This window comes from Oscarella lobularis, chromosome 14, assembly GCF_947507565.1.
Source record: "Oscarella lobularis chromosome 14, ooOscLobu1.1, whole genome shotgun sequence".
Taxonomy (NCBI): Eukaryota; Metazoa; Porifera; class Homoscleromorpha; order Homosclerophorida; family Oscarellidae; genus Oscarella; species Oscarella lobularis.
Window position 1 is genome coordinate 2,004,887 of NC_089188.1, and position 24,103 is coordinate 2,028,989.

Genomic DNA, 24,103 nt, shown 5'->3' on the forward strand with positions numbered 1-24,103 from the left:
AGAATGCGGAAAACGCGCACGGATTCGAACAAATTACTAACTCATTTAGGAAACGCGCTAACTACGTACGTAAATAATCACGAGACACAACCTTTAGGGGTAGTCCGCCGCATCCTGTCACAAGGCACTCTTGAGATCGACGCAGCGAGAGGTGGACACGCAAATCGGATCGGCTCTTCCCTACTTGCAATGACGGCCGTGGCTATGTTCAATCCGACGCTCCCAATGCAGCAACAAACGTACAGCGACGACAGTCAAACGCCATCGCCGACGGCGCTTCAGTCGCCGTCGTCATCGGTGCGTAAGCGGCCAATCGAGGCAAAATGGGTCGTTTGTTTGCCTGTCTGTTTGTCTCGATGCCAACTCGTCGGGGGGATCGCTACCCGGCCGGCATCGAGGGTGGGGCGGGCGGAGGAGGGCGTCGCGCCTTGTGCGACGAACGCGGAAATGGCGCACATATTCGGGAAAGCAATTCGCCCGCGAAATCGCGACAGTGCGATCGTTTGGCAACACGCATGCACGGGCGCCGGGCGAAACGACTCGCTTGGGCAGTAAAAATAATACAAACCCGGTTTTTTTTTCTGTGGGGTGTCGTTAGACGGCTTCCTGTCCGTCCTCGTCGACCGATTTGGAAACGCTACCTTGACCCCCTCTAGAATAACTCTCCGCGCACTAATCGACGATCACCCCCCCCTAAGCAAATTATTTAGGCGTCTCGTTCTTCTATTTGTTCCTGTTTATCTTTGTTTTGACTTACTCGATTTTCGATTCTTTTGTAGCCACTCGCCTGGTCAGCCGGCGGGCACGTGGGCCACATGATGATGATGGGGCACATGCAACAGCAGCAGCACCAGCACCAGCACCAGCACCACTACGGAGTGCCGCGTAGACCCGACAAATCCGATAAATTGGAAGTGTGTCGCGAATATTTGCGCGGCGATTGCAAGCGAGGCGAGGACGAGTGCCGCTTTGCGCATCCACCCGCCGACGTCGCTATCGATCCGTCCGACGGCATGGTCACCGTCTGCATGGACTTCATCAAGAGCCGCTGCGCGCGCGATTCGTGCCGATTTCTCCATCCGCCCGCTCATCTTCAGGCGCGCGTCAAAGCCAATCAGCTCAGCTCGCCCGTCGTTCCGACAGTATGTCATCGCGCCGAAATTCGTCCAGAGGAGATTTTATTGGTGCCTATTTTTAGACCTATGCTGACGCAATGCTCTCGCCTCCCTTATACGGCGGGCAACCGTTTATCTGTAAGCGCGCGCTTTTCGTTTTCACGCGCTCTTATGCCCAATTGCGTAGATCCTGTCTACTCGCCCCCCAATCCGTACATGCACGCTCCCATGTTCGTCTATCCCCAGTCGCCGCCCCTCACGGCGGGAGCAGATCCGGTAAGAATTTCAAAACCGGAAGAGGAATGTCAAAAAGGGTGTGGGTCACTTTCGATTTTAGGTTGAATACCAAATTCCGCCGAGGAGCCCAAAGGCGGACAGTCGCATGCAGCCAGTTTGCAGAGACTTCATGACGGGAAAGTGCGAACGACCCAACTGCCGCTACATTCATCTTTCTGATTGTAAGACCATTCTTCCCGGATAAATTACTTACGGTATTTTTTCTCCTCGCCTTTTGTAGCGTCTGTGGAAGTTATAGATGGCAAAGTGACAATTTGCCGTGACGCTGTCAAGGGTCGTTGCTCGCGGATACACTGCAAGTACTATCACATTCCTAATCCATCCAACTTTTAACAGTTACTGTACTGCTACTCCTATACTATTTACCTAGTTTTGTTTTTCATTTGTAGCGTTTCTAGATCATTTATCGACTCCCTTCTTAGATAAATATTTGAATTATAATAAGAGCACGTTTTTAAAAAGGACGAGGTTGCGACTTATTTCCAATATTGCGTTTTCGTTTTCGGATATTTCGTGTCCAAATTGCGTCGTACCTTCGAATGCCCTCCGGCGGAATCCGGTCGAGATTGATCGCTCCTAGGGCTGCGCGTGCTCTTGTCCGACTTCGGCGGAGAATAAGAATAAACCGGACTTTGTTTAGAGGAGGGAGACCCGCTAAGATCGAGCGGGGAAAACAGGGTGGAGTCGGGTCGAGACGCAACGCTCTGTAGGATTCGAGGGAAATGTGACTTTGGGCACTTGGGAATATCTGCGGACTTACTTGGCCCAAAGGACGGCTGGGAAATCGGTGAAGTAGCTTAGAGGAAAACATAGTTACGTGAAACTGTTCGACTCCTGTTTCGTTCATACCGTTTCTATATGACTTCGCAATTCCTCGTCGCGTGCTGCACTCACATTAGAAAGAAGGATGCTAAACGGGGTCCATTGCATCATCGTTCCCCCCCCTCACTCTTTCATCGAATCGGTACCTAGATCCGCTCGGCGGCGTTTTATCTGATCGCGCGGTTTCCCGACGCTCTCGCCTCGACGAGAATAGATCCTTTTCCGCGTTCCCTTTCCTCGTCTCCATCCCGTCTTCGGGTTTGGCGTCCTGTTGCGAAATGAGTTCCTCGACGAGTTCGACGCTCTGCTGACACTGGAGTTCGATCAAAGCCCTCAATTTCCCACTCAATTCGTTACTAATATGAAGTAATCGATTAGGCCCATGAGAAGGGTCAGTGTCTACCTTGACTTTTTCATTTTGGAAGAAGTCTCTTGCTCTTCGCTCAGCATTTCTGTCAGTATCCTCAATCTTTCCTCGTAGTCTCTACATACCGCTTGGAAGGCCTTCTCTTTCTCTGCGACGTCCTTCTCCCAGTAGCGTTTCACCTGTTTCAGCTCTTCGGAACAAACAAACTTCACTTCGTCGAGCTACATAACAGACAATGTATGAAGACAATAGAGTCTATTTGCATGTGTAAAAGCTCGTTTCATTCTCTTGTGAGATGAAAACACGGAAGTAATGCGTTTCTCCTCACCTGTGCTCTGTGCTCCTCCTTCATCCTTTCCTCGCGTTCGTTGTCCTCGTTTTGCACTTCCATTGTCCTTTTTCTAATTTGAGCTTCAAACTTAGCCGTCAGTTCCGCCTTTTGCTTCGTCAAACCAGCCAAATACTCGTCGTGTTTAAAGCTAAGTTCCTGTCGAAAATCCTCCTAACAATTTTATATACAATCTCGTTACACGCACGCATGTTTCTCTCTCGACTCGTCACACCTGTTTCTTTTCTAATTTCTGACGCTCAATTTGTAATTCCTGAATGACCCTCTGAGTAGACGACAGCCTTTCTTCGTAATCCTAGCAAGAAAACACTCTACGCCCAACTATAAAAAGTGAATTCTATTAACCTCTATTGACTTCATGTGATTAGATGTCTTCTCCTAAGGAAAAATCAAATTTTTGACCAGTAGACGAAAAATTGTTTCTTGTTGATACCTTTTTCTCTTGTATCAAGTCCCAATTGTCTTCTTCAACCTTCTTCCATTTGCTTTCCAAAACGGCTATCTGATTTTCCTTTTCAACCCTTTCCTACGTAAATCGTCGCTTCAAACGTTGGCACAGTGTAGAGAAATACAACCTGATAACGTACCCGTTCTAAAGTCTTTACGATTCGCTCGTTTTCCTCAGCAAAGTGAGCCACCTTTTCTCTCTCTTGATTTATTTGAGTAGCCAATTGATTTTTCTCTCGTTCAGCAATCTCAGTCTAAAAACGTCACGTGCAAAATTGAACACAGATGCATATTTTAATTGCACACCTCTTCCATTCGAAGCCTTCTAACTTGTACCAACTCCTCTTCAAAGTTTTGGCACTCCTGCCGTAACTCGTCTACTTGAATTTGAAGCTGAATACTTTCCTAGCAAAACAGGTACGTTTGATCTACTACAAATAATAGTCGAATAACCTGTTTAAATCTCTGGACTTGTTCCTCAAACTGAGCGTTTCGTTCCTGAAGCCAGCTATTCGCTTTCTTGGTCTCCTCTTCTTTCCTCTGCCATCCACAGACAATATCACCCAAAGTCTAAATTAGGACTATGATACGCACAAGAGTGTCATCCCCCCCTTAACTAACTACAGTATACCTTCTCCAACTGTCCAATCATCGTATCTCTTTTCTTATTTACAGACAAAGCTACAGCCAGCTGCTGTTCCACGAACAGAACTTTTCTTTCCAGCTCGTACACTTTTTCTTCGCACATCTGCACACAAACGTATCTAACGGAGCTTTCTAGATATCGCTCCTGTTGCCACTTTTCTCCTTAGTCGCTCTCTTTCTAGATTTTGCGTCAAGATTTTCTGATCTCCTCGAGGCGGTGTCAAACTAAGACTTTCCAGCAGCGAAGCGGAACTGTCTCGAAACTGCAACGAGAACGGTTGCTTTGGAAGAAGCTTGTCTGTATCTGTTTCGCTCTCGTCCGTTCCGAACAGAGGGGGAGAAGAGCCGAGGAGATTTCTCAACTGCGAGCGAATCTCCGTCATTTGAGCTACGCTCGACAATTCTTCTTCCTTCTCGAAACTTCCTCTTTCTCTTTCGAATGCTTCGCTCTTGCGACTCGCTTCGGAAGACGACGCCATCGAAAAAACGACAAGACAACATACGGGAAGGCGAGCTGGAGTGTCGTAGTAAAGTGGACGTGGCCGTAGCATCATGGCGAGTGCGCGGACACGCAAAGCGAGAAAGCGAGTGAAAGCGCGCTCGACGAAGCCTGCGTTCAAGCAAAAACGAAAAAATCGAAAGCTGAAGTTTGAGTGAGATACGATGTTGTGTAGCTACACTGTAATGCAATCTGAATCACGTCTCTTGCGCTTCGTAGAGGCCCGATTGGCGATGCATACGATTCGAAGAAGACGCTTCGGGAGAACTTCAAAGCGATGGGACTCGTACTCGATCCGAATGAGCCGACCGATGTACGTTCGTGATAAGCTGCAAAGGCGTCTCCTCGAAAAAATGACGAGGGTCCCCGGTAGTGCCCTGTTATGTCACGTTGGTTTGCGGCGTCCATGAGATCATGTGATTAGCGTTAAGGTGTAGACATGTGGTGTAGATAAGTCCGCAAAAAGGAAGGGCGTCTCCTCGAAAAAATGCCTATTATGTAACAGAGCCGTGTGAGCTGGACATGGCGTCCATAATGGATGTCGCAGCTCTCTACGGCTCTGGTTACGTAGAGTTTTGGTCTGGCCTCTGTCAAAGTCCCGGCACATTCGTTGCTGACCTATTTCCTTTATTAGGGTAACAGGACAAAGACAAGTGTTGTGGAAGGTTAGACAGAGTAGGCTAATACAATTAATTATACTAGATATTCGTTTTCTTTGTCAGCTTTGGAACAAGATGCCGCCTCTAGGCAGAGGAAAGGGCCCAGCCCACGGCACATTGCTCCCGGTGAAGCCAAGTTCCTTTCTGATCTCATCCAGAAATATGGCACAAACTACGAAGTTTCACTTCCAAGGAAGCTTTGCGCCATTACGGTTTGACCTTGTTTTTATTTATAGGCAATGGCTCGTGACGAGTCCAACCGGTACCAACACACACCGAATCAAATTCAACGAAAATGCAGAGCGTTTTTGGAGCGGCAGCAGTCCTGAGAATGCATTGTATTTAATACATTCTACAGTGCACAAACGCCGCAACAAGAAAATACACTACTAGAACTACTGTAAGAAACTAGTCAACCCCCGTTTACAGCTAGACTATACAGTCGTTGAGCTTTGCACGCTTTTTTTCTCACAAATAATAATAACAACACAATCAGCACGACCCCCTTTGTTTCCAAAAGACTGACTAATGATTTTCTGGATACTTAGTCTTACGTGTTCGCTGTACATCCAGTTCACGTTACTTTTTGCCATGGTCCCCGTTGTCGTCGTCGTCGTCGTCGTCGTCGCCATCGTCGTCCGCTTCGCCGATCGTTTCGTCGTTTCGCACTTGGCCGGGACTGTCGCTCGGAATATTGTCAATCTGGTCCAAATTGTCGATCGACGTCGTTTTCGTCGGTCGCGAGAATTCCACGCGAGTCCTCGACTTGTCGCGCGCCCACGTAACGCGTTCCGGCGACGATTGGTCCGGCTCCGACTGGTCCGCACCCGACGACGTCCCGCCGTAGGACTGACTGTTGTGGTACTGACTCATCTCCGGTACGGTCCCGTCAAGCGCTCCCGTCGGACTCTCGCTTTCGGGAACGTCATCGTCGACCATCGGCTCCGCTTCGTCTTGCTCCTTTATATGAAAATAGAATGCTCTCTGATAAAGAAACGCGTGCATTTCTTACGTCTTCCGGTAGTAAATCGTAGGCTTTTGTAAGTGTCTGTCTGGCGCTGTTCGACCGTTCCAGAAAATATCTATTTCGGATTATGGCTAGGAGCTGTAGAAGATATTATAATGTATTCGTACCCGTTGGACGATTCGTTTGACTGCGCTGGCGGAGACCAGTTGTTGTACGAATATGAGTGACCGTAGGGACGCTAAAGAAAGGACTTGACCGACGAAGAAACTGAACTATATTTCTTACTTTGTCGAGTTCGTCTCCTAGCCAATCGACTGACGCTTTAAAAGGTCGGTAAATGGACTCGTCTTTGAGAAGTTCATTCGCCACTCGAGATCTGAGAAAAAGTGAACAGGATCGGAGAAAAGCGCTCATTGAGGAAATTCAACGTACGTTGTGAACAGATTGACAAGCATTTTGATGCACTGGTACGATCTCTTCGGCTGGTTATTTGTTGATCTGCGAATTATATCCAAGATACCGTCAAGCTGATCTTCTTGGAATCCTAAGGAAAAGAGATATCTCCGCCGACAGTATAGCTCTCGTTTGCACGCACCTCTGACGCAGTTTAGGAGACGAGCATGCTGCCAGGAGTCGTCCAGCATGAGCATACAGTAGAGCAAATCCAAGTAGGGTCGGAGTTCGTACGCGTACGCGTACGTAATCTACGACGCGCGGTACTCTAGCAAACATTCTCGCGTGCCCCCGAAAAACGAACCTGATAGAGCAATTCGGTTAAAACCATGCGCGACATCGTAGGATTTTCCCAACAAAGAAACTAGGGAGGGAAAAAACGAAATGAAACTACGATGTGGGGAGAACGTCGGAGAGACGACGAACTTGAAATAATTGCAAAGTGTCTTCAGCAGCAGCGTTTTCGCTAATGACCTTTTTCAGATACCTAAAAAAGTGACGTCACATATCGAAGGCACAAAAGCGAAACATACTTCTGATTCTCAAACAAAGCCTCGACAATTTCTGGGTGCATTGCCTCCGGCTGAGACAGCTCGTAGAACGGATTTGGAGCCGGTTCGGCTTCCTACAGATCAAAGTAGCAAATCTCATCGACGATTATATCATAGGCTGCGTTGCAACCTTGACGCAATGCTGCATGTGACGGGATACGTCGTAGCAACGCACGAGCACCGACACGACGCTATACAGACGCGACAAATCGGTCGCGTGGTGCCGGTAGCCAATCAGAGCGGGACCCTCGCCCAAAGCGAGCGCTATGAATAAGGCCGGTACGCGCATTTTCAGCAATTGAGAACGCTGAGAAGAAAAAGCTCGTTTCCGTAAGCGGACGTGGGGGAGAGGGTTCTCACTGACCTCGGCATGAGAGAAAGAGCAGTACGTCAGAAAGAAGTAGAAATACTGGCTGATGTGACGCTCGTGTTCGCCCACTTCCTTGTTTAGGAGATTGAGAACGGCTTCTACGATGCAGTCGCTAAGGGTTTGATCTTCGCGAGACGTCGGAGCTGTGAAGGCAATAGTAAATTTTTCGTCTAAGCTAATCGCTCTTCTTTACCTCCAATAATGTCAGAGGAGGCAGGACCGTAGACAGGCGAGTGATTGACGTAGGGGCCGTCGTTGTGGGAAAAGTAAGCAAGGTAGGCAAGAAGGCGACTAAAAGCCGTGCGAACCTAAAGCACAAAGAAGTGACTAGGCATCCCCCCTCCCATATCTCTCCCTCACTTCTTGATTGGGACACTCGAGGAGATACTCCACGAAGCGTTCCGGATGGCGAAAGAGCGCCGATGTAGCAAACCAGAAACGCATATACTTACTGCACTTGAGCAACGACAGGAGACTGTTGACCCATTCGCCGGCCAATCCTCGTATCGCCTTTTTCGTTCGAAGGCCGTAGGAAAGCAAGAAATTCGTCAAGAGCTTTAAAACGAGCATGACCAATTTCTCCTGCGTTTCCTTCTGCAAGAAATCCGATCGTTATAGAGAAATCGATATTAGATTGAGTCAATGATTCGGTTACCATCGGCTCGACGACAGTGAGAGGGGCGACCGAATCGACGAGGCTTCTCATGAAACGAAAATTTTCTATACTGAACAACGCCTTCAGATGCATAAATTCGAGATTTTCTTTCTGTATTCCGCGCTCGATTGCGCCGGCAAGAACAGGCAGTTTTCCCGCATCGCTGTTGACCGCCTCTGCGAAAAAAAGATTCGTCGTGCGGCGAGAAAAGACGCTAATTCGCGAACCGGTGAAGGGCGAATCGACGCGTTCGTAGAACAGCAGGTAGCCGTTCCACCAGCGCTTCTGACGACGATACTGCATCCTAAACAATCGCGTTTATGCGAGTTCAAACCCTAAAACGGTTCTCTCTTTTCACCTTTTCGTAACGTGGTCGTACGTCTCGCCGACGAATTCGCCACCGAAGCATTGAGCTTTCAATTCCTAGATAAAACCAGGAGTGCGCAGGAGGCCTTTCTTTCTCTAAAAAACAAACGCACCTCGTCGTCGTCCATCTTCGCTTCGGACACTTCGCCGTCTTCAAATTTGTACCACTGAGCCCCACTTTCGCCCAACCTGAAACCAACACCAGTGTCAAAAAAAAAGATATCATCTGATAAAGAAAAACCTCTGCATTATGAAACTGTAGTAGTGGCCTCCGCTTGCCTGGCCGCTGTGTACGACGACGCCAGCAAGACTGTACTTAGTGCATTGCTTATTCTTCTCGTCTCCCACGTCGCTTTTTTCTCTCTCGTCGTCGCCTTCGTCGTCGCTGTTCACGTCGACGCGTTCGCCTTCGATTTTCGCCAGGCCGTCGACAGTGTACGGTTCCATGTCGAGTTCGCGCGGAACTTCCATGTAGTCGTTGAATTTGACAGCGCAGTCACTGGACGTGGTATAAAACGCGAGGCAATATAGTGTACGAAAGCTCTATTACCGTTCCCAATCGTAGCCGAATCGTTTGAGCTGTATCATCAGCACAGGAGGCAACGATTTGATGCACATTCTCTTCACCGTGTCAACCTGCAACAGGCGCGCATTTTCTCTAAGAAATCGAAGGAGGAAACGACGCGGCGGACCTTTCTGTTGCATTTCTCGCAGAAATACGCGTTATCGCCCTCGAGCAAATCGCCTTTGACGTACTGCTCCAACGACTCGAGGAGATGACCGTGATAGCGAATGTCCACGGAGAGCGACATGAATTTCTCCTCGCGAGCGTATCGGTGCGGACAGCCTTTGCAAATTTTCTGATCGGCAAAAGAACCGCCGAGAACCTTCGACACGATTTCCTCGTGACCCAACGTTTTCAAGCCCTCGTCTATGCAGTCCACAACGCCGTTGAAGAACTCCATGGCGTCCTGTTGTTCGCGCACGTTCACCGGCCGATCGCCCATTCTACACAGCAAAGAGCGCTGAAGGAAAGGAAGAAACGCCTATACGGATTTTCGTACCTGAACGCTTTCCAGAGACCCCGTGGCGTGTAATACTGAAGGCGACTCTTCATCAAATGACCGAAAATGCATTGGACTTGCTTCACGACGCCCAAGCGATACGCCTTGATGTTGTCCGCGCTGTTGCCCCCCCTTTCCGCCGTTCCATCGTCGCCGTCTACTTTTTCGTTTAGACGCTGCACGACCCAAAAAGCGATGAGACTTTTTCTCGATTCGCTTTTCTCGCGCGAACGCACCTGATTTTTTTCGTTCTTTTCGTCGACGAACGACGGCTCCTCTTCTTCGCCTTCTTTCCACAGGCCTTTGACTTTGAGAATGCCGTCTCGCACCGAGGGAACCATAAACAGCTACGAGAGGAAGAAATCCTAAAAATGCAGGCAGAGAATCAAAAGGGAAAAAAAACCATTTGCAAAACGGAATTCATGTAGCACGTGGCTCCGGCATTTTTTAGTCCAACAAAACCACGGATCGGTCTAGCGCCAATGGGAGGCATGTATTCCCACTCCATCAACGGCATTTCGTGTTCTAGAATTCAAAATAGCCCATTAGACGCCCAGACTACAATAATAATAAGTAGCTGTCTATATTTCATTTAGCGAAACCTCTTCGATTATTCGGTGGTGCTTACCAGAGTAGAAAAGTTCGTCCTGAAGCTGGCAGAGTCGTTCCATATTAGGAATGCAGTTGCAGCACAAGACGACAAGTAGATCATAGGCAGCAAGTTGCGTAGAATGCGACGAACAAATCACGTGCATCGACTCAGAGGGAAGATGAGCTGCAAAAAAGTGTTCATTCGCAAAAGGGGATAAGAAATCCCTTAGCCTCGCGCCAACTCACAGACTCCCTTTTTGTAGAGACTGAGCTGCTTCGACGCCGGGCAGAGAAACTCTTCGACGAGCTCCTGGACGAGGTTCTCGCCCCCATTTTCTGCTGATCCGAGTCGACGCTTCACTTCTTCCGGTTGAAATTGCAACAGTTCTTTCGCAATTTTTAAGCGACCTTCGAGAAGAGTATCTTCGACTGTCGTACAGCCTCGAGACGACTGGAAGTCAGCCTGGTGAGGAGTTAGGAGTTTCAATGGATGTGTCGTCTCCTGGGGCTTACTTTGACTTTTTTCAGCCACTCCACTTCGAGTTTCAGTTTGTGATAGGCGTCGAAAGCAAACGCCTCCGTCTGCCGCACATTGCTTAGCAATCTGAAGGCAAGAAATAATCCATTCTATTTTACCGTCAAAAAATGCCTGCTTACTTGCAAAGAAGAGTGAAATATTCGGAAGAAGACCGTTCGTTCTCCGAAACTACAGTCTAGCACACAAATGTATAAAACAAGGAGTAACGTATCGAAACTTACGGATAGATCAGTGAACAAGAGCGTGAGAAGGAAACGAAGAGGGTTCGGCGTCGTGGAGCATCGAGTCACCATGAGGAAAAGTTGATCACAGACAGTGAGCCGAAGAGGCCTAAAAGCGCACGTCGTGCAAATTTTTCCCCTTCGCGCATTTCAGAACGTTCACCTGTTTCTACTCATTAGCAATAGGTCTATAATAAACGTCTGCCAGTCGCGCTCTTTGATCAAGGATTCCTGCAAGTTGGGCTGAAGTGCGAGTAGAGTGGAAAGCACCTAGTGTCCAGATTTGAGATCTTTACAGCACCGGGGTGGCTCCACCACTTACCTCCAAAGATTCTTTACAAAGTGAAGCGCTCTCTGAATCAATGGGTTTCTAGACAGAAAAGAGAGAATAAAAAAACGCGACTATAGGATTGACGTCGCCGCACCGATTCCATGGCCTTGTGAATCGCGTCCACTGACGCCTTGGCTAAGTGAGCGGCTCCCGCCGCCGCGCTCCAGGCGAACCGCTGTATACAACAAACCGTTTCTAAAGTGACTAGATTCACGTCGTCTAAAACCTACGCGAGAAACAAGAAAAAATGAAGAAAAAATTATTACGAGATATTGTAACGCACTGTCTTTGAAGCCGATTGGCCTATCCAGTTGACAATCTGTCTCAGTAGTAAGTCCGAATGAATGCTAGGTAGGTGCAAAAGCGCTTCGCGTAGCTGTTCGACTCGGCCGCACGCGGCCGCCTCTTTCGTTGGACTTTCACTGGTCAACTCCTTCGCCCAATGAAACGCTTGAACCATTCCGAGCGATGCGAGAAAGAGACGCAGCAGTCTTATAGTCACATGATAAATCGATCTTGAAAGAAGGGAGAATTTTACGAAAGTCATTCGCTAGTTTTATTGGAAATAAACTCACTTTCTCGTGTTCACGTCGGCGTCCTTGACGAAATCGGGACTCTCCAGCAATTTCAGAAGCAGTCGAATGCCCCCGTTTTCGATGAACCAAAGCTGAAACGAATCCGATTGCTCGTCGTCGGGAGACGACGTCGCAGGAAGAAGAAGCGACTGCAAAACCTAGATAGAAAGAGAAAAGATACGTCAATATCTCCCACGGGTAAGAGTCGTAATTTTCCGCACCTCTAGATGATAGAGTGTGTGAAGCGGAGGAAGTTGAAAACACATCTCCTCGAGTTGCTTAAAACCTCCTTTGTCTTTGCACTGACAAATTTTCTCGAGTATTTTCTGATCGGACGGAATCAAGTCCAACAGTTCGCGCGCCCTGTCGCGAAGAATGGACGCGTTCAACTGGCTTCCCATCTGACCAATTTGAAGGAGAAGCGAACAGTGTTTCGGATCCCTAGCCATTATCTGAACAGCAAAGCGACGCTAGAACGATTTTAGTACGAAAACGGGAGCGTATACCACTCCAGGAAGACTTTGCTCTGTCTCGGAACTCGAAGTGCTGTCAAAAAGAGTCGGTGGCGAATTCGTCGACGAATCGGAAGAGGAATCCTGAGACGGCGATCCGTGTCGTTTATAACGAATTTTCGCGGACAAAACCTGAAAAGAAATTCAGAGGGAGTCCGCCTTGGCTACTTTCCCCACTCACCGCTCTCTCTCGAATCGAAAGCTGGTGCATCAGTCGGCGATCTTCCACCGGATTCACCACCTCTCCGTTGAGAAATAAATCGATTTTGATTCCCTGCGACGACGACCCTTTTTTCCTATAATAACGAAAATCTAATGCCCACTCTCCCCAAACTTTCTTTCCCCGTACAATCGTATGATCTTGCGACGCAACGCTCCTAAAGATTCGTTGCCGTGCGTCGACACTTCCAAATCCTCCTGTCGTCCCGACGGAAGAGGAAAGCGCACGGTCAACATGATGTGTTTCCCAAGCGACGACCTGAGTTATTCGAGATCGTCGTATATCCAATAATGACAATACGCCTCTCTCCCTCTCGCTTTCTTACTTTCCGTGGGGCAGAAACGTTCTCTCGCCTTTGTGAGCGTCGTCGCATTGGGCGATGTATTCTCGAAGAAGCGTCAGACAGCGGACCATTTGAGTGACGTGCACGTGCCGTTCGGGCGCCTCAAGACGAACTTTCAGCACTTCGAAAGACGTCTCGAGATGCTCGAAACATTTTCCTATGAAATCTACGTGAATGGCCACCTGTAGAGAGACAACAAAAGCGAAACGATCAATAAAAACCCACTCTGTTCTCCTCTCGTCATTGGCTCACTTGACGGGTCAATAGAGTAGGCGAGAGATGAGTGTGAACGTCTTTCATGAGTTCTATTGCCTTGAACACGATTTCATCAGCGCCACATAGAATCACCTAGAGAATTGAAAATCCTAGCAAAGGGCCTAAGGAGCCTACATATGTATGACAAAGTAAGGAATACATATACAAGATGATGATGCACAGGGTTCTGCCGAGAATTTTTTCAGTGTGGGAAGAAGGTCTGGAAAATTGTCCAAGACACTTTTATGAATCGTCTAAGGCAAAATTGTCTTGGACCATTTTCAAAACTGTCTTGGACCATATTTAAAACCATTTTAAAAATTGTCTTGAACGTTCGAACGGGAAGAAGGCAAAGGCATACGGAGAAGGCAAAGGCATAGGGAGAAGGCAAAAGGCATAGGAGAAGGCAAAAGGCATAGGAGAAGGCAAAAGGCATAGGGAAAAGGCAAAAGGCATAGGAGAAGGCAAAAGGCATAGGAGAAGGCAAAGGCATAGGAGAAGGCAAAAGGCATAGGGAGAAGGCAAAAGGCATAGGGAAAAGGCAAAAGGCATAGGGACAAGGCAAAGGGCATAGGAGAAGGCAAAAGGCATAGGGACAAGGCAAAAGGCATAGGGACAAGGCAAAAGGCATAGGGACAAGGCAAAGGGCATAGGGAGAAGGCAAAGGGCATAGGGACAAGGCAAAAGGCATAGGGACAAGGCAAAAGGCATAGGGAAAAGGCAAAAGGCATAGGGACAAGGCAAAAGGAATAGGGAGAAGGCAAAGGGCATAGGAGAAGGCAAAAGGCATAGGGACAAGGCAAAAGGCATAGGGAGAAGGCAAAAGGCATAGGGACAAGGCAAAAGGCATAGGGAGAAGGCAAAAGGCATAGGGAAAAGGCAAAAGGCATAGGGACAAGGCAAAAGGCATAGGGAGAAGGCAAAGGGCATAGGGAGAAGGCAAAGGGCATAGGGAGAAGGCAAAAGGCATAGGGACAAGGCAAAAGGCATAGGGAAAAGGCAAAAGGCATAGGGAAAAGGCAAAAGGCATAGGAGAAGGCAAAAGGCATAGGGAAAAGGCAAAAAGAATAGGAAGAAGGCAAAAGGCATAGGAGAAGGCAAAAGGCATAGGAGAAGGCAAAAGGCATAGGAGAAGGCAAAAGGCATAGGGACAAGGCAAAAGGCATAGGGACAAGGCAAAAGGCATAGGGACAAGGCAAAAGGAATAGGGAGAAGGCAAAAGGCATAGGAGAAGGCAAAAGGCATAGGACAAGGCAAAAGGAATAGGGAGAAGGCAAAGGCATAGGGAGAAGGCAAAAGGCATAGGAGAAGGCAAAGGGAATAGGAGAAGGCAAAAGGCATAGGGACAAGGCAAAAGGCATAACGTTTTAGTAGTGTATGGGTCGGCGATAGGCGAGTGAGGGTCGGGGCCGACCCATGCCGACCCACGTGGGCAGAACCCTGGATGCATATGGGGAGTCTTTCTGTTTTTTTGCCGTACCTTCCATATGTAGTCGATTCCGGTCATGAATAGATTCGACGTGACGAATTTGTGCCTCTTTGCAATCAATTTATGACTGTTCTGGTTTACCAGTTTGAACGCACGATCAAAACATCTAACGAAAAGAAGAATTTTCAATAAATATCTCTATCTCGTTACGCAACCAACTTCATTCCGCTTTCAGTCAACAGAGCGGGATCTAGATTCATGACGTGATCTTCAAAGAACTGTTTGTAGCCTAGGGGTTCCAAATCGGGATCTTCTCCCATAACCTAAGAACGCCAAAGAATGGCAACCAAAGAAAAAGACCAAACGACAAGCAAACCTTTGAAAACCATTTGAAACAGGCCTCCCTATCAGAAGGAAAAACGGCTTTCTTAGCCAAACAAGTCCAAATCTAAAAAAGAGGCAATTTTCTTCTCTAAGGATACCGTACTATTTCTTATAATTATTACCTTGATTGCGTGGCTCAGAGAAAGGTACAGCCTCCCATCCTTGAGAACGAATCTAGAATTAAAGAATTCACTGCAGGGAGTGAAGCAGCCTTTCTCTCTCTTTCACTTACTTGAGAAACGTCAGTCGGTCATTCACCTGTTGTTCGTGATTCGTTCTACCGTCAAGGACGACGTCCTCGGGAGTTGCGCCAGGATTGACTGCAGCGCGAGAAAGAAATTGTCGTTTGCTCCAAATGTATCAAATATTTAATCTCACCTTCGCAGTGTTTTCTCACTTTGCTCATGTAGCATTCCAAATTGGTCGTCAGAAGTTCAATCAGACTTGATTGGGAGTCGACATTCTGAATCATGTCCTGCCTATAGTAGTAATTCGAATGGCCAGTGGACGAGCCGTGCGGTGCCTAATCCCCGTCATTTATCAATGTGCCCCCTCATAAAAAAACTCTTTTCCTGAGACCTCAATGTACATGGTGAAAATGTCTCGCATCATCTTGATCGCTGGAAGGACCCACGTGTCGCTCTTCAACTCGGCAAGGCATCGTTCAAGCCACAAACTCTTGTGCTGATCTCGTTCCTGCGTGAAAAAGTACTGCTACATGCGTCATTACCATATAGACTATTTTGTATACTGCTGCACAGCTGTAGTCTAATATTTTGATGTGGGCATTTAGAGCTTGATCCATTATTTCGGTAGGGCAGTCTTCTGAATGTGCTAGGTTCCATAGCAAGCCTAACACCTACACGAAATAAATAAATAAATAAATAATGGTTATCTAACGCGCGCTAAGTGATACGCGATGCCGCACGCCCTTTCGCAGCGGTTGCGAAGTTTTAGTTTTAGGCGGACAGTAAGCAATAAAAAGAAAAGAAAGAAAAGAAGAAAAAAGAAAAAAACTGGGCTCAGGCGGGAATCGAACCCGCGGCCACTCGCACCCGAAGCGAGTATCATACCACTAGACCACTGAGCCACGCACGCACTATCCACGCGAAAAGGCGGCTTTTAATTCCAGCAGCCGGCCTACCTTCCCAGCCATTACGCCATCCTTGTCGTCTTCAGCCAATCGCCGAATCAATTCGATCAATTTCTCCCTCTGACGCTTTCCGGCTTGCACCCAACTCTCCTAAACGTCGACAATAAACCAAAACACGACGAAAAACAGATCGCAAAGTACCTGAAAGCAATGAAAAAGATGATCAAGCTGCTCAGCAGAAAAATTCCACGCCAACTTCGCCAAAAGATCGTGTATGTTCTTCACGATTGCATCATGCTTTCCAGCCTAGAGCAGGCGTAGAACTGGCAAAGGATACGTCTCGTTTCGGTAGCAACCTGAGCGGCCCAAATGGCATCCAAATCCGCCTGATTCAACGCCTTCTGTCGAATCATGAACTGCAAAATTTTCTCCAGTTTCTCGACGTATTGAGGCTGGTGAAGATTGTCGCGCAAGACGATAGTCAAAACTTCGTTTTTCTTGATCCACAACTGAAGGAGACGGAATCTTTGAAAGAAAGAAACAAAGACCTCTCTCTCTCCTATATCTTACCACTAGCGTTTCCGCGCCGACAGTTTCGTCCTCCTCGTATTGTCGTCCGTACGACGATGAACCGTACGACGCCAAAACCATTTTGTTCACTTCGTTGAGAGCGTTCATTTTTCCATTGAACGACGATATTTGAAGGAGCCTTTGTATAGAATAAATGAGAGCGTATTTTTTTAAATTTAAGTATCCCCTCCCTTCTTACCTCAATATCATCCTCATTCTAAATTCCTCCACTTTTTGAATCATCTCCTTTCGATCCGGATCGCCCCGATAAACAACTTTCAAAGACTTTCATAATAAAAATATTTAAGTTAAAATGTAGTTTTTTAATAGGGGGGTGAACTGACTCGAAATAGAGACGGAAAAGCGTCGTTCTTTGCCTCGTTTTTCGCCTCCTTTTTCAAATCGTCGTCGGTGAGACTCTCCAACACCTCCAGCATTCGATCGGCGCACGGAATCACGTATTTTTGAAGGCATTCCAAAGTCAAAACGTCAGCGCAGCCGCCAAAAGGTCTAGAGAAATAAATTAATAATGAGAGTCTAAAATTCTTTTCCAATACCGAATCAGCGCAGCCATGATCTGCACGTTCAGGTTGCTGCCTTCGAGTACGCGCTTTCGCAAGACGTCAAATCCGTTGTAGGATCCAAAGGCGTTCACCAAATCAACAAGCCAACCCTGGGGAGAATGAAAAAATTTAATTTAGAGACACGTATTATGACCTCTTGCTTACCTTGGGTTTAGGTTCTGTCGGTTTCGCATAGACTACGTCACTAAAAGCCTAAGGAAAAAGCGTTTTCTATTAGAACTTCTGGTGTTGATTAGTTTAGTACGTAATCAGAATTTTCAGACGTTTTGGCGTTGTTCACTAAGTGGAAGCGAGACGAAGAACTTAAGACCATTGCAAGAAGATCGAGAAGATGCAAGACGTCGTCATTCAACTTGAGAACGCACAATTGAACAAGTCGAAGATTGTTCTCTTGAATGTATTGCTAAAAAAATCTTCATCATCGTATGTACGTGTTATAAATTCTCAAAAAATCCCAAACCTGAATTTCGGCTTTCCACGAGCAGACAGCCTCGTCCGTCAAAATTTTAACAAACGACGAATAGAGACCGTCTCTAAAGAATCTCTGACACGGCTCGCTTTGAGAATCCAAGCCTGAGAGTAAGTAAGTAAGGCAGGGTCTCCCTTAGAAAAATCTCCACTGAAAAACCCCCTTCCATCTAACTAACCTCTCTTGCACAATTGTATCGCAGCCAGAAGCAAGACCTCCAAATCGCCACGAGGCGTCACCGGCACAATCCACTTCGTACGATTCAAACTATCGTCCAATTTCTGCAACACTTTCACCGGAAAATCCGCTTCGCCAACATTTTCCGTCGTCGACGGCGGTGGCGACGACGGCGGCCGTTCGTCGGCGGCGACCACCGATTCGTACGGCGGCGGCTGATCCGGCGGAACGCTTCGTTCGATTTCGCCGCCGCCGCCGCCTCCGCCGCCGCCGCCACTCTCTTCGTCTTCCCGCAACGGCGGCAGTCCGCCGCTCACGTTTAAACGACTGCCGTCGCCGCCGCCGGAGTCGCTTGCATTTTGTCCTCCTCCTTCTTGGCTATTGGGATCGCCGCCTCCCGACACTTTCATTGGAGCGCGAGTGGGGAAAAAAGTGACGACGCCGTTCCGACTTCCTGCTGCAAAGGGGGAGTCAAAATGCGCTTCGATTGCGTTCGAAGCGTCGAACGGGGGCAATGCGGAGACGATGGAGGTTTTTAGGAGAGGTTTCGGCTGCGATGCGATGCGAGGAGCGTTGGGATAAGCGTTCGCGATGCGTTTTTTGACTGTTTCGACGCGTTTTGTGCGACGATGCGAGTTCGATGGTCTTGGTTTGCTAACCTGAGTAGATTTGTGCTAAGTGAATCGCTTTTGGGTCGTTCGAGAGCGGTCTGGCGTCGAAATGGCACGAAAGCAATATGGCTGCGAGGATTCGCGACTACGCAAGTTCAAATAGCGTACGTTAGCTTCTAGGATGTAAGCGCGGTCAACCAAGAGCCGCTGCAATTTGCAGACTCAATCGGCACAGTTGTGCCAAAAAATCTATTTTTCGGCTCTGGAACGGCCTAGAAAGCTGCCGCTATCCGCTGCCATCCGCTGACAGCAGACCCGTTTAGCGTGCTTTAGCCTGCTTTCACAACTCAACGCGTCACATGATGCCGTCGTTCTTGACGATTTTCGGTACTTCGACGTCTTCCAAAGCATTTTTCTATCGCTAAGACGGCTTTATTTAGCTATTGCATATATCTCCTGCGTTTGGACAGAGGTGAGGGTTCCCCTTCGTTTTCCTACGTAACAAATCTGTGTAGACCGTTGCTATCGACACCAATAAGAAAGCTTGGAATGTGGCAACAAGCTACGGAGAGGACCACTCGGCCATATTCGGAATTATCCTGTTTCTCGTAGTGGTCCTAAGTCTCTCTGTATACGCCGTATCGGCCGTAATGTGGAACATGGATCCAGGAAAGGACAGCGTCGTTTATCGAATGACCGAACAGCCTAAAATGAAACTAGGATGAAAGAGAGTGCGGGGGTTCCTGAGACTACGCGGCGTATATGTTTTGTAGTGGACTTTAGGCTAATAAAATTTATTCACTCACTCACGTGTTCATTTTGGCACTCGTCCATTGTGTCACTCCTCCGCTTTACGGTTGCGCTAGTTCTGGCTTGTTGCTAGTGCTACTCATGGAGTGGCAGATCATTGTCTGACAAAGTTGATCCATTCGAAGGGTTGCTTGTTTTTACAAGTGCCATTCCTGGCGTTTGACTTGGAGATGACGAGCAAAGAGACCACCCGGAAATTATCTGAGTCGTCGTCTGTGGCATCATTGAGGAGAATTGTTTATGTGTGTATTGTTATTGCCACGGTTTCGCTGACTGCCGTCTGCGTTCAGTCGTACTGGATAGCAAAGAAGTTGAATGCGTTGGAAGAGCGTGGGAGAGTCGTCGTAAATAAGGAAGATAGTAGCCTGGGCCTGATTAGAAACGCTCAACATGTATTTAAGCACTACAGATACTCTCACGACGCGTAAATTCTCTGTTTGAGCTAGGACGTTCGGGATAAACGAGCGGAACCGTGCCCTTGCCCAAAAGGCTAGTATTAGCAGTACTAAACACAGTTCTTCAGAAGACTGTCTATTTTCTAGGCGAAAAGGGAGAAAAGGGAAAGCGAGGTAAGAGCCAATCCTTTGGTTATTATAGGCCTAGATGTAACGCGCAAGGGACTCGAGGAAAAGACGGTTTTCCAGGAGCAAATGGGATGAACGGGCACAACGGTCATCCCGGAACCAAGGGCGAAAAGGGCATCTCGGGCTTAGGTTATAAGGACATCTCAGCCACCGACACTAAACACTGTATTTCATCCAGGACAAAAGGGTCAGAAAGGTGATAGAGGACCCAACGGGCCTCCAGGTTTATGTTCAGCGAGCTTATGCAACGAAAAGGGAGCTGAAGGTGCCTCTAAAAACCTCTATTTTTCGTCATCCTAAGTTTATTTGATCACAGAGCCTAAAGCTGAAAAAACGGAGCAATGCGAAGTCAACGAGTCTAAGAGATGGCTTATCTAAAAGACTAAAAACCGGGTGTGTTTAGGTGCAGTCTACAATTGCCTACGCGAAACTGTTCCTCGGTAGCAGCGGATCCAGAAAGATCAACTTAAATCGTTAAGTCGTTGCTCATAAAAGAGCCATATGACGTTGCCCTACTTTAGATAACGCTAACGTTGATTGGGAAAATCCTGATGCTAATCCCAACGCAAAAGTTATCGGTATCAACAAAAGGAACGAATATCTGCACATTACCGTCAGCGGAATTTATGCAATTCACGCTCAAATAGCATACGTTCCCATCGTCGGCGTTCAAATTGCTCTCAACATTCAAATCGACAAAACACCCGTTTCGCGCCAATGTGGACCACCAACAAATGCATCCCTGTGTACAGAAGAGAAGGGGTGCTTGTATAAAAACTCTCTCTCCGTATCGTACACTGGTTTTGTTGCAAAAGACTCCGTCGTAACGATCGTCATTGGCTACATTTGTCCCACGTGCACTTTCTACTCAACAAGAAATATTTTCGTTGAAGCGCACGTTCCGGCAACGCAACTAAATATCGTTCTTCTCAACGAAGTCTCAGTCGTTGATTGGAAATGGAAATCAACTACTAAACAGGCAGTAAAGTGCGTGACTCGTACGACAACTCGAGCATCAGCTCACATGTTAGGCAACGGGAAAAAAATACAAATCCACCCGAGAGGTAAAAACTAGCCACTATCTCTTCACTAACAACTCTTTGATTAGAATTGCTAACCCACTGGGCCAACGTTTCATTGGTTGGAGACATGCGTTATACCAATGGTTCTATCGTCGTTTTGCAGAGCGGTATCTATTATACCTATCACCAAATGCACTACCACATGCCATACAGTCGGACTCCCATTGCCCACCACACTACAGTCAACGGCCAACGAAAACTGACGTCTGTTCATGAGCAGACGATTTTAAAGGGAACGTTTTCCCAATCGGGAACGCTTCAGCTTCAGGCCGAAGACAAAGTGCAAGTGGAAGTGACGGGGACAAATGTGCGTCTCATCATGGGAAAAACGACTAGTTTTTTCGGGATTTTTAGGTTAGATTAGGACAGGGAGACTACTAGTACGCTAGAATAGAAGCTGGGCTTTATACTACAGTAGTGCTAGGCGACATCAATCTGTACGTGTACTTACGTGACTTCAACTAAACGCACTTAAAAATCTAATTGGCAGTTGAAATTTGACGTCCACAGCGGATTCTCTGGCAAGTTGAACGATATTAGACAGTCGAACGGCCTGGAGATATTCATTATAGGTAGGGAAACATGCTTCCAGCGTTTATTCATTATAGGTAGGGGCTCTAACTACTACAGAGGCTCCAACTACTACAGAGGCTCCAACTACTCCAGAAGTCAGTAGAGGCTCCAACTACTCCAGAAGTCAGTAGAGGCTCCAACAGTAGAGGCTTCAACTACTCCAGAAGTCAGTACAGAGGCTCCAACTACTCCACAAGTCACTACAGAGGCTCCAACTACTCCAGAAGTCAGTACAGAGGCCCCAACTACTCCAGAAGTCAGTACAGAAGCTCCAACTACTCCAGAAGTCAGTACAGAGGCTCCAACTACTCCAGAAGTCAGTACAGAGGCTCCAACTACTCCAGAAGTCAGTAGAGGCTCCAACTACTCCAGAAGTCACTAGAGGCTCCAACTACTCCAGAAGTCACTAGAGGCTCCAACTACTCCAGAAGTCAGTACAGAGGCTCCAACTACTCCAGAAGTCAGTACAGAAGCTCCAACTACTCCAGAAGTCAGTACAGAGGCTCCAACTACTCCAGAAGTCAGTACAGAGGCTCCTCCAACTACTCCAGAAGTCAGTACAGAGGCTCCAACCACTCCAGAAGTCAGTACAGAGGCTCCAACTACTACAAAGGCTCCAACTACTACAAAGGCTCCAACTACTACAGAGGCTCCAACTACTCCAGAAGTCAGTACAAAGGCTCCAACTACTCCAGAAGTCAGTACAGAGGCTCCAACTACTCCAGAAGTCAGTACAGAGGCTCCAACTACTCCAGAGGTCAGTACAGAGGCTCCAACTACTACAAAGGCTACAACTACTACAAAGGCTACAACTACTACAACGGCTACAACTACTACAAAGGCTACAACTACTACAACGGCTACAACTACTACAAAGGCTACAACTACTACACAGGCTACAACTACTACAAAGGCTACAACTACTACAACGGCTACAACTACTAGAAAGGCTACAACTACTACAACGGCTACAACTACTACAACGGCTACAACTACTACAAAGGCTGCAACTACTACAAAGGCTACAACTACTACAAAGGCTACAACTACTACAAAGGCTACAACTACTACAAAGGCTACAACTACTACAACGGCTACAACTACTACAAAGGCTACAACTACTACAAAGGCTACAACTACTACAAAGGCTACAACTACTACAAAGGCTACAACTACTACAACGGCTACAACTACTACAACGGCTACAACTACTACAAAGGCTGCAACTACTACAAAGGCTACAACTACTACAAAGGCTACAACTACTACAAAGGCTACAACTACTACAAAGGCTACAACTACTACAAAGGCTACAACTACTACAAAGGCTACAACTACTACAACGGCTACAACTACTACAAAGGCTACAACTACTACAAAGGCTACAACTACTACAACGGCTACAACTACTACAACGGCTACAACTACTACAAAGGCTACAACTACTACAACGGCTACAACTACTACAACGGCTACAACTACTACAAAGGCTCCAACTACTACAACGGCTACAACTACTACAATGGCTGCAACTACTACAAAGGCTACAACTACTACAAAGGCTACAACTACTACAAAGGCTACAACTACTCCAGAAGTCAGTAGAGGCTCCAACTACTCCAGAAGTCAGTACAGAGGCTCCAACTACTCCAGAGGTCAGTACAGAGGCTCCAACTACTACAAAGGCTACAACTACTACAGAGGCTCCAACTACTCCAGAAGTCAGTACAGAGGCTCCAACTACTCCAGAAGTCAGTAGAGGCTCCAACTACTCCAGAAGTCAGTACAGAGGCTCCAACTAGTAGTTGGAGCCTCTGTACTGACTTCTGGAGTCGAGTCCGTAATAGAATGTCCGGGCTGCCGGACATCTTTTCCCGGACCATATTAGTGTCCGGCCGGACCATATTTTCCGTGAAATCTGGTCCGGCCGGACACTATTTTACCCGGACCATATTTTACGCGACATGCCTAAGACGTATCGCTGCCGGCTGGCAACGTTTTTCCGCGTCTGTCGCGTAAAAGACTAGATTTTCTGCTGGATTGGCTAACCTGTATAAGGAATCGTCAATTTCTGTAGTCATTTCGTCGATTTTTCGTCGCTTCGCGGTGTGTTTCGGGCTCGTTCTCGTTTTTTCCGACTCCAGTTTGAAATCAAATGCCTAGCAGTGTGCTGGTGGGAGTGACCAAGGCCGAATCAAGCCCCCGGAGAAACTTTTTTTCCACGCAGCCATGCCTCTCGGGATCGCGCGTCACTACTACAACTACTACAACTACTACATCTACTACAACTAGAGTCAAGAATAGACATTCGGACGGCATCATGATGTCTTTCGGACGCGCCGTCTGCAACATCCGAAGCTATTCCGACAACCAGTACAAGACAGAAAAGCCGCGTGTGCTTCATTTGTCTCAAACGTCTGTTGGATTTCCAGTTTCCCGTTACTGAAGCACGTGGTTTTTGTGGAAAACCAACTTTATCTGACTTCAGACACAAAGACTATTAAAGTATTGCTTAGGAAACAAGC

The 24,103-nt window shown here is 47.4% G+C and overlaps 5 protein-coding genes, 1 long non-coding RNA gene and 1 other non-coding gene across 11 annotated transcripts; 3 read left to right on the plus strand and 4 right to left on the minus strand.

The window, feature by feature from the left end:
* Positions 1-108: 108 nt before the first annotated feature.
* LOC136195749 (muscleblind-like protein 3) lies at positions 109-1,876 on the plus strand. Its single transcript, XM_065985196.1, has 6 exons — positions 109-297; positions 780-1,142; positions 1,199-1,253; positions 1,303-1,391; positions 1,453-1,573; positions 1,633-1,876. The coding sequence occupies exons 1-6, from the start codon at positions 190-192 to the stop codon at positions 1,743-1,745; spliced, it is 849 nt and encodes a 282-aa protein (XP_065841268.1). The 5' UTR covers positions 109-189; the 3' UTR covers positions 1,746-1,876.
* Positions 1,828-4,917, minus strand: LOC136195741 (centrobin-like). 2 transcript variants are annotated; one of them, XM_065985184.1, is made up of 15 exons: positions 4,721-4,917; positions 4,198-4,652; positions 4,029-4,145; positions 3,851-3,967; positions 3,704-3,802; positions 3,538-3,651; positions 3,384-3,476; positions 3,296-3,328; positions 3,165-3,245; positions 2,930-3,103; positions 2,638-2,822; positions 2,381-2,590; positions 2,262-2,322; positions 2,173-2,208; positions 1,828-2,116 (listed from the first exon to the last, which is right to left on the minus strand). In XM_065985184.1, the coding sequence occupies exons 2-15, from the start codon at positions 4,594-4,596 to the stop codon at positions 1,889-1,891; spliced, it is 1,947 nt and encodes a 648-aa protein (XP_065841256.1). In that variant the 5' UTR covers positions 4,597-4,652; positions 4,721-4,917; the 3' UTR covers positions 1,828-1,888. The 2 variants fall into 2 exon arrangements, with proteins under 2 accessions (XP_065841256.1, XP_065841257.1); XM_065985185.1 differs by having other exon boundaries at positions 4,198-4,917.
* On the plus strand, positions 4,557-5,695 carry LOC136195755 (nucleolar protein 16-like). The gene is made up of 5 exons (XM_065985206.1): positions 4,557-4,695; positions 4,761-4,854; positions 5,176-5,206; positions 5,264-5,379; positions 5,437-5,695. The coding sequence occupies exons 1-5, from the start codon at positions 4,595-4,597 to the stop codon at positions 5,527-5,529; spliced, it is 435 nt and encodes a 144-aa protein (XP_065841278.1). The 5' UTR covers positions 4,557-4,594; the 3' UTR covers positions 5,530-5,695.
* On the minus strand, positions 5,524-18,670 carry LOC136195731 (ubiquitin carboxyl-terminal hydrolase 9X-like). 3 transcript variants are annotated; one of them, XM_065985170.1, is made up of 59 exons: positions 18,578-18,669; positions 17,920-18,375; positions 17,733-17,845; positions 17,517-17,675; positions 17,417-17,464; positions 17,246-17,361; positions 17,033-17,198; positions 16,888-16,973; positions 16,689-16,827; positions 16,475-16,627; positions 16,320-16,424; positions 16,170-16,268; positions 15,777-15,884; positions 15,605-15,721; positions 15,404-15,548; positions 15,258-15,345; positions 15,148-15,199; positions 15,018-15,089; positions 14,861-14,964; positions 14,693-14,807; positions 13,210-13,305; positions 12,940-13,139; positions 12,744-12,872; positions 12,576-12,690; positions 12,389-12,526; positions 12,104-12,334; positions 11,883-12,040; positions 11,591-11,822; positions 11,402-11,533; positions 11,299-11,346; positions 11,140-11,246; positions 10,977-11,085; positions 10,875-10,930; positions 10,731-10,821; positions 10,464-10,680; positions 10,255-10,401; positions 10,030-10,151; positions 9,863-9,973; positions 9,627-9,802; positions 9,255-9,570; positions 9,113-9,198; positions 8,804-9,061; positions 8,676-8,751; positions 8,555-8,619; positions 8,424-8,500; positions 8,197-8,372; positions 7,902-8,135; positions 7,735-7,849; positions 7,536-7,684; positions 7,302-7,478; positions 7,154-7,245; positions 7,047-7,107; positions 6,925-6,984; positions 6,763-6,871; positions 6,600-6,711; positions 6,453-6,543; positions 6,335-6,405; positions 6,213-6,282; positions 5,524-6,160 (listed from the first exon to the last, which is right to left on the minus strand). In XM_065985170.1, exons 2-59 carry the CDS (start codon positions 18,326-18,328, stop codon positions 5,780-5,782), a joined length of 7,785 nt encoding a protein of 2,594 aa, XP_065841242.1. In that variant the 5' UTR covers positions 18,329-18,375; positions 18,578-18,669; the 3' UTR covers positions 5,524-5,779. The 3 variants fall into 3 exon arrangements, with proteins under 3 accessions (XP_065841242.1, XP_065841241.1, XP_065841240.1); XM_065985169.1 differs by having other exon boundaries at positions 9,627-9,973; positions 17,920-18,372; positions 18,578-18,670; XM_065985168.1 differs by having other exon boundaries at positions 9,627-9,973.
* Positions 16,044-16,115, minus strand: Trnap-cgg (transfer RNA proline (anticodon CGG)). Its single transcript has one exon. It is a non-coding gene; the product is annotated as a tRNA-Pro (tRNA).
* Positions 18,671-19,383: 713 nt separating the features above from the next.
* Positions 19,384-21,493, plus strand: LOC136195746 (uncharacterized). 2 transcript variants are annotated; one of them, XM_065985192.1, is made up of 9 exons: positions 19,384-19,731; positions 19,786-19,828; positions 19,882-19,908; positions 19,957-20,052; positions 20,102-20,188; positions 20,240-20,271; positions 20,327-20,396; positions 20,445-20,987; positions 21,032-21,493. In XM_065985192.1, exons 1-9 carry the CDS (start codon positions 19,510-19,512, stop codon positions 21,367-21,369), a joined length of 1,458 nt encoding a protein of 485 aa, XP_065841264.1. In that variant the 5' UTR covers positions 19,384-19,509; the 3' UTR covers positions 21,370-21,493. The 2 variants fall into 2 exon arrangements, with proteins under 2 accessions (XP_065841264.1, XP_065841265.1); XM_065985193.1 differs by having other exon boundaries at positions 19,984-20,052.
* LOC136195757 (uncharacterized) lies at positions 19,886-23,733 on the minus strand. Its single transcript, XR_010671937.1, has 3 exons — positions 23,628-23,733; positions 20,536-21,558; positions 19,886-20,477 (listed from the first exon to the last, which is right to left on the minus strand). It is a non-coding gene; the product is annotated as an uncharacterized lncRNA (long non-coding RNA).
* Between the last annotated feature and the right edge of the window lie 370 nt (positions 23,734-24,103).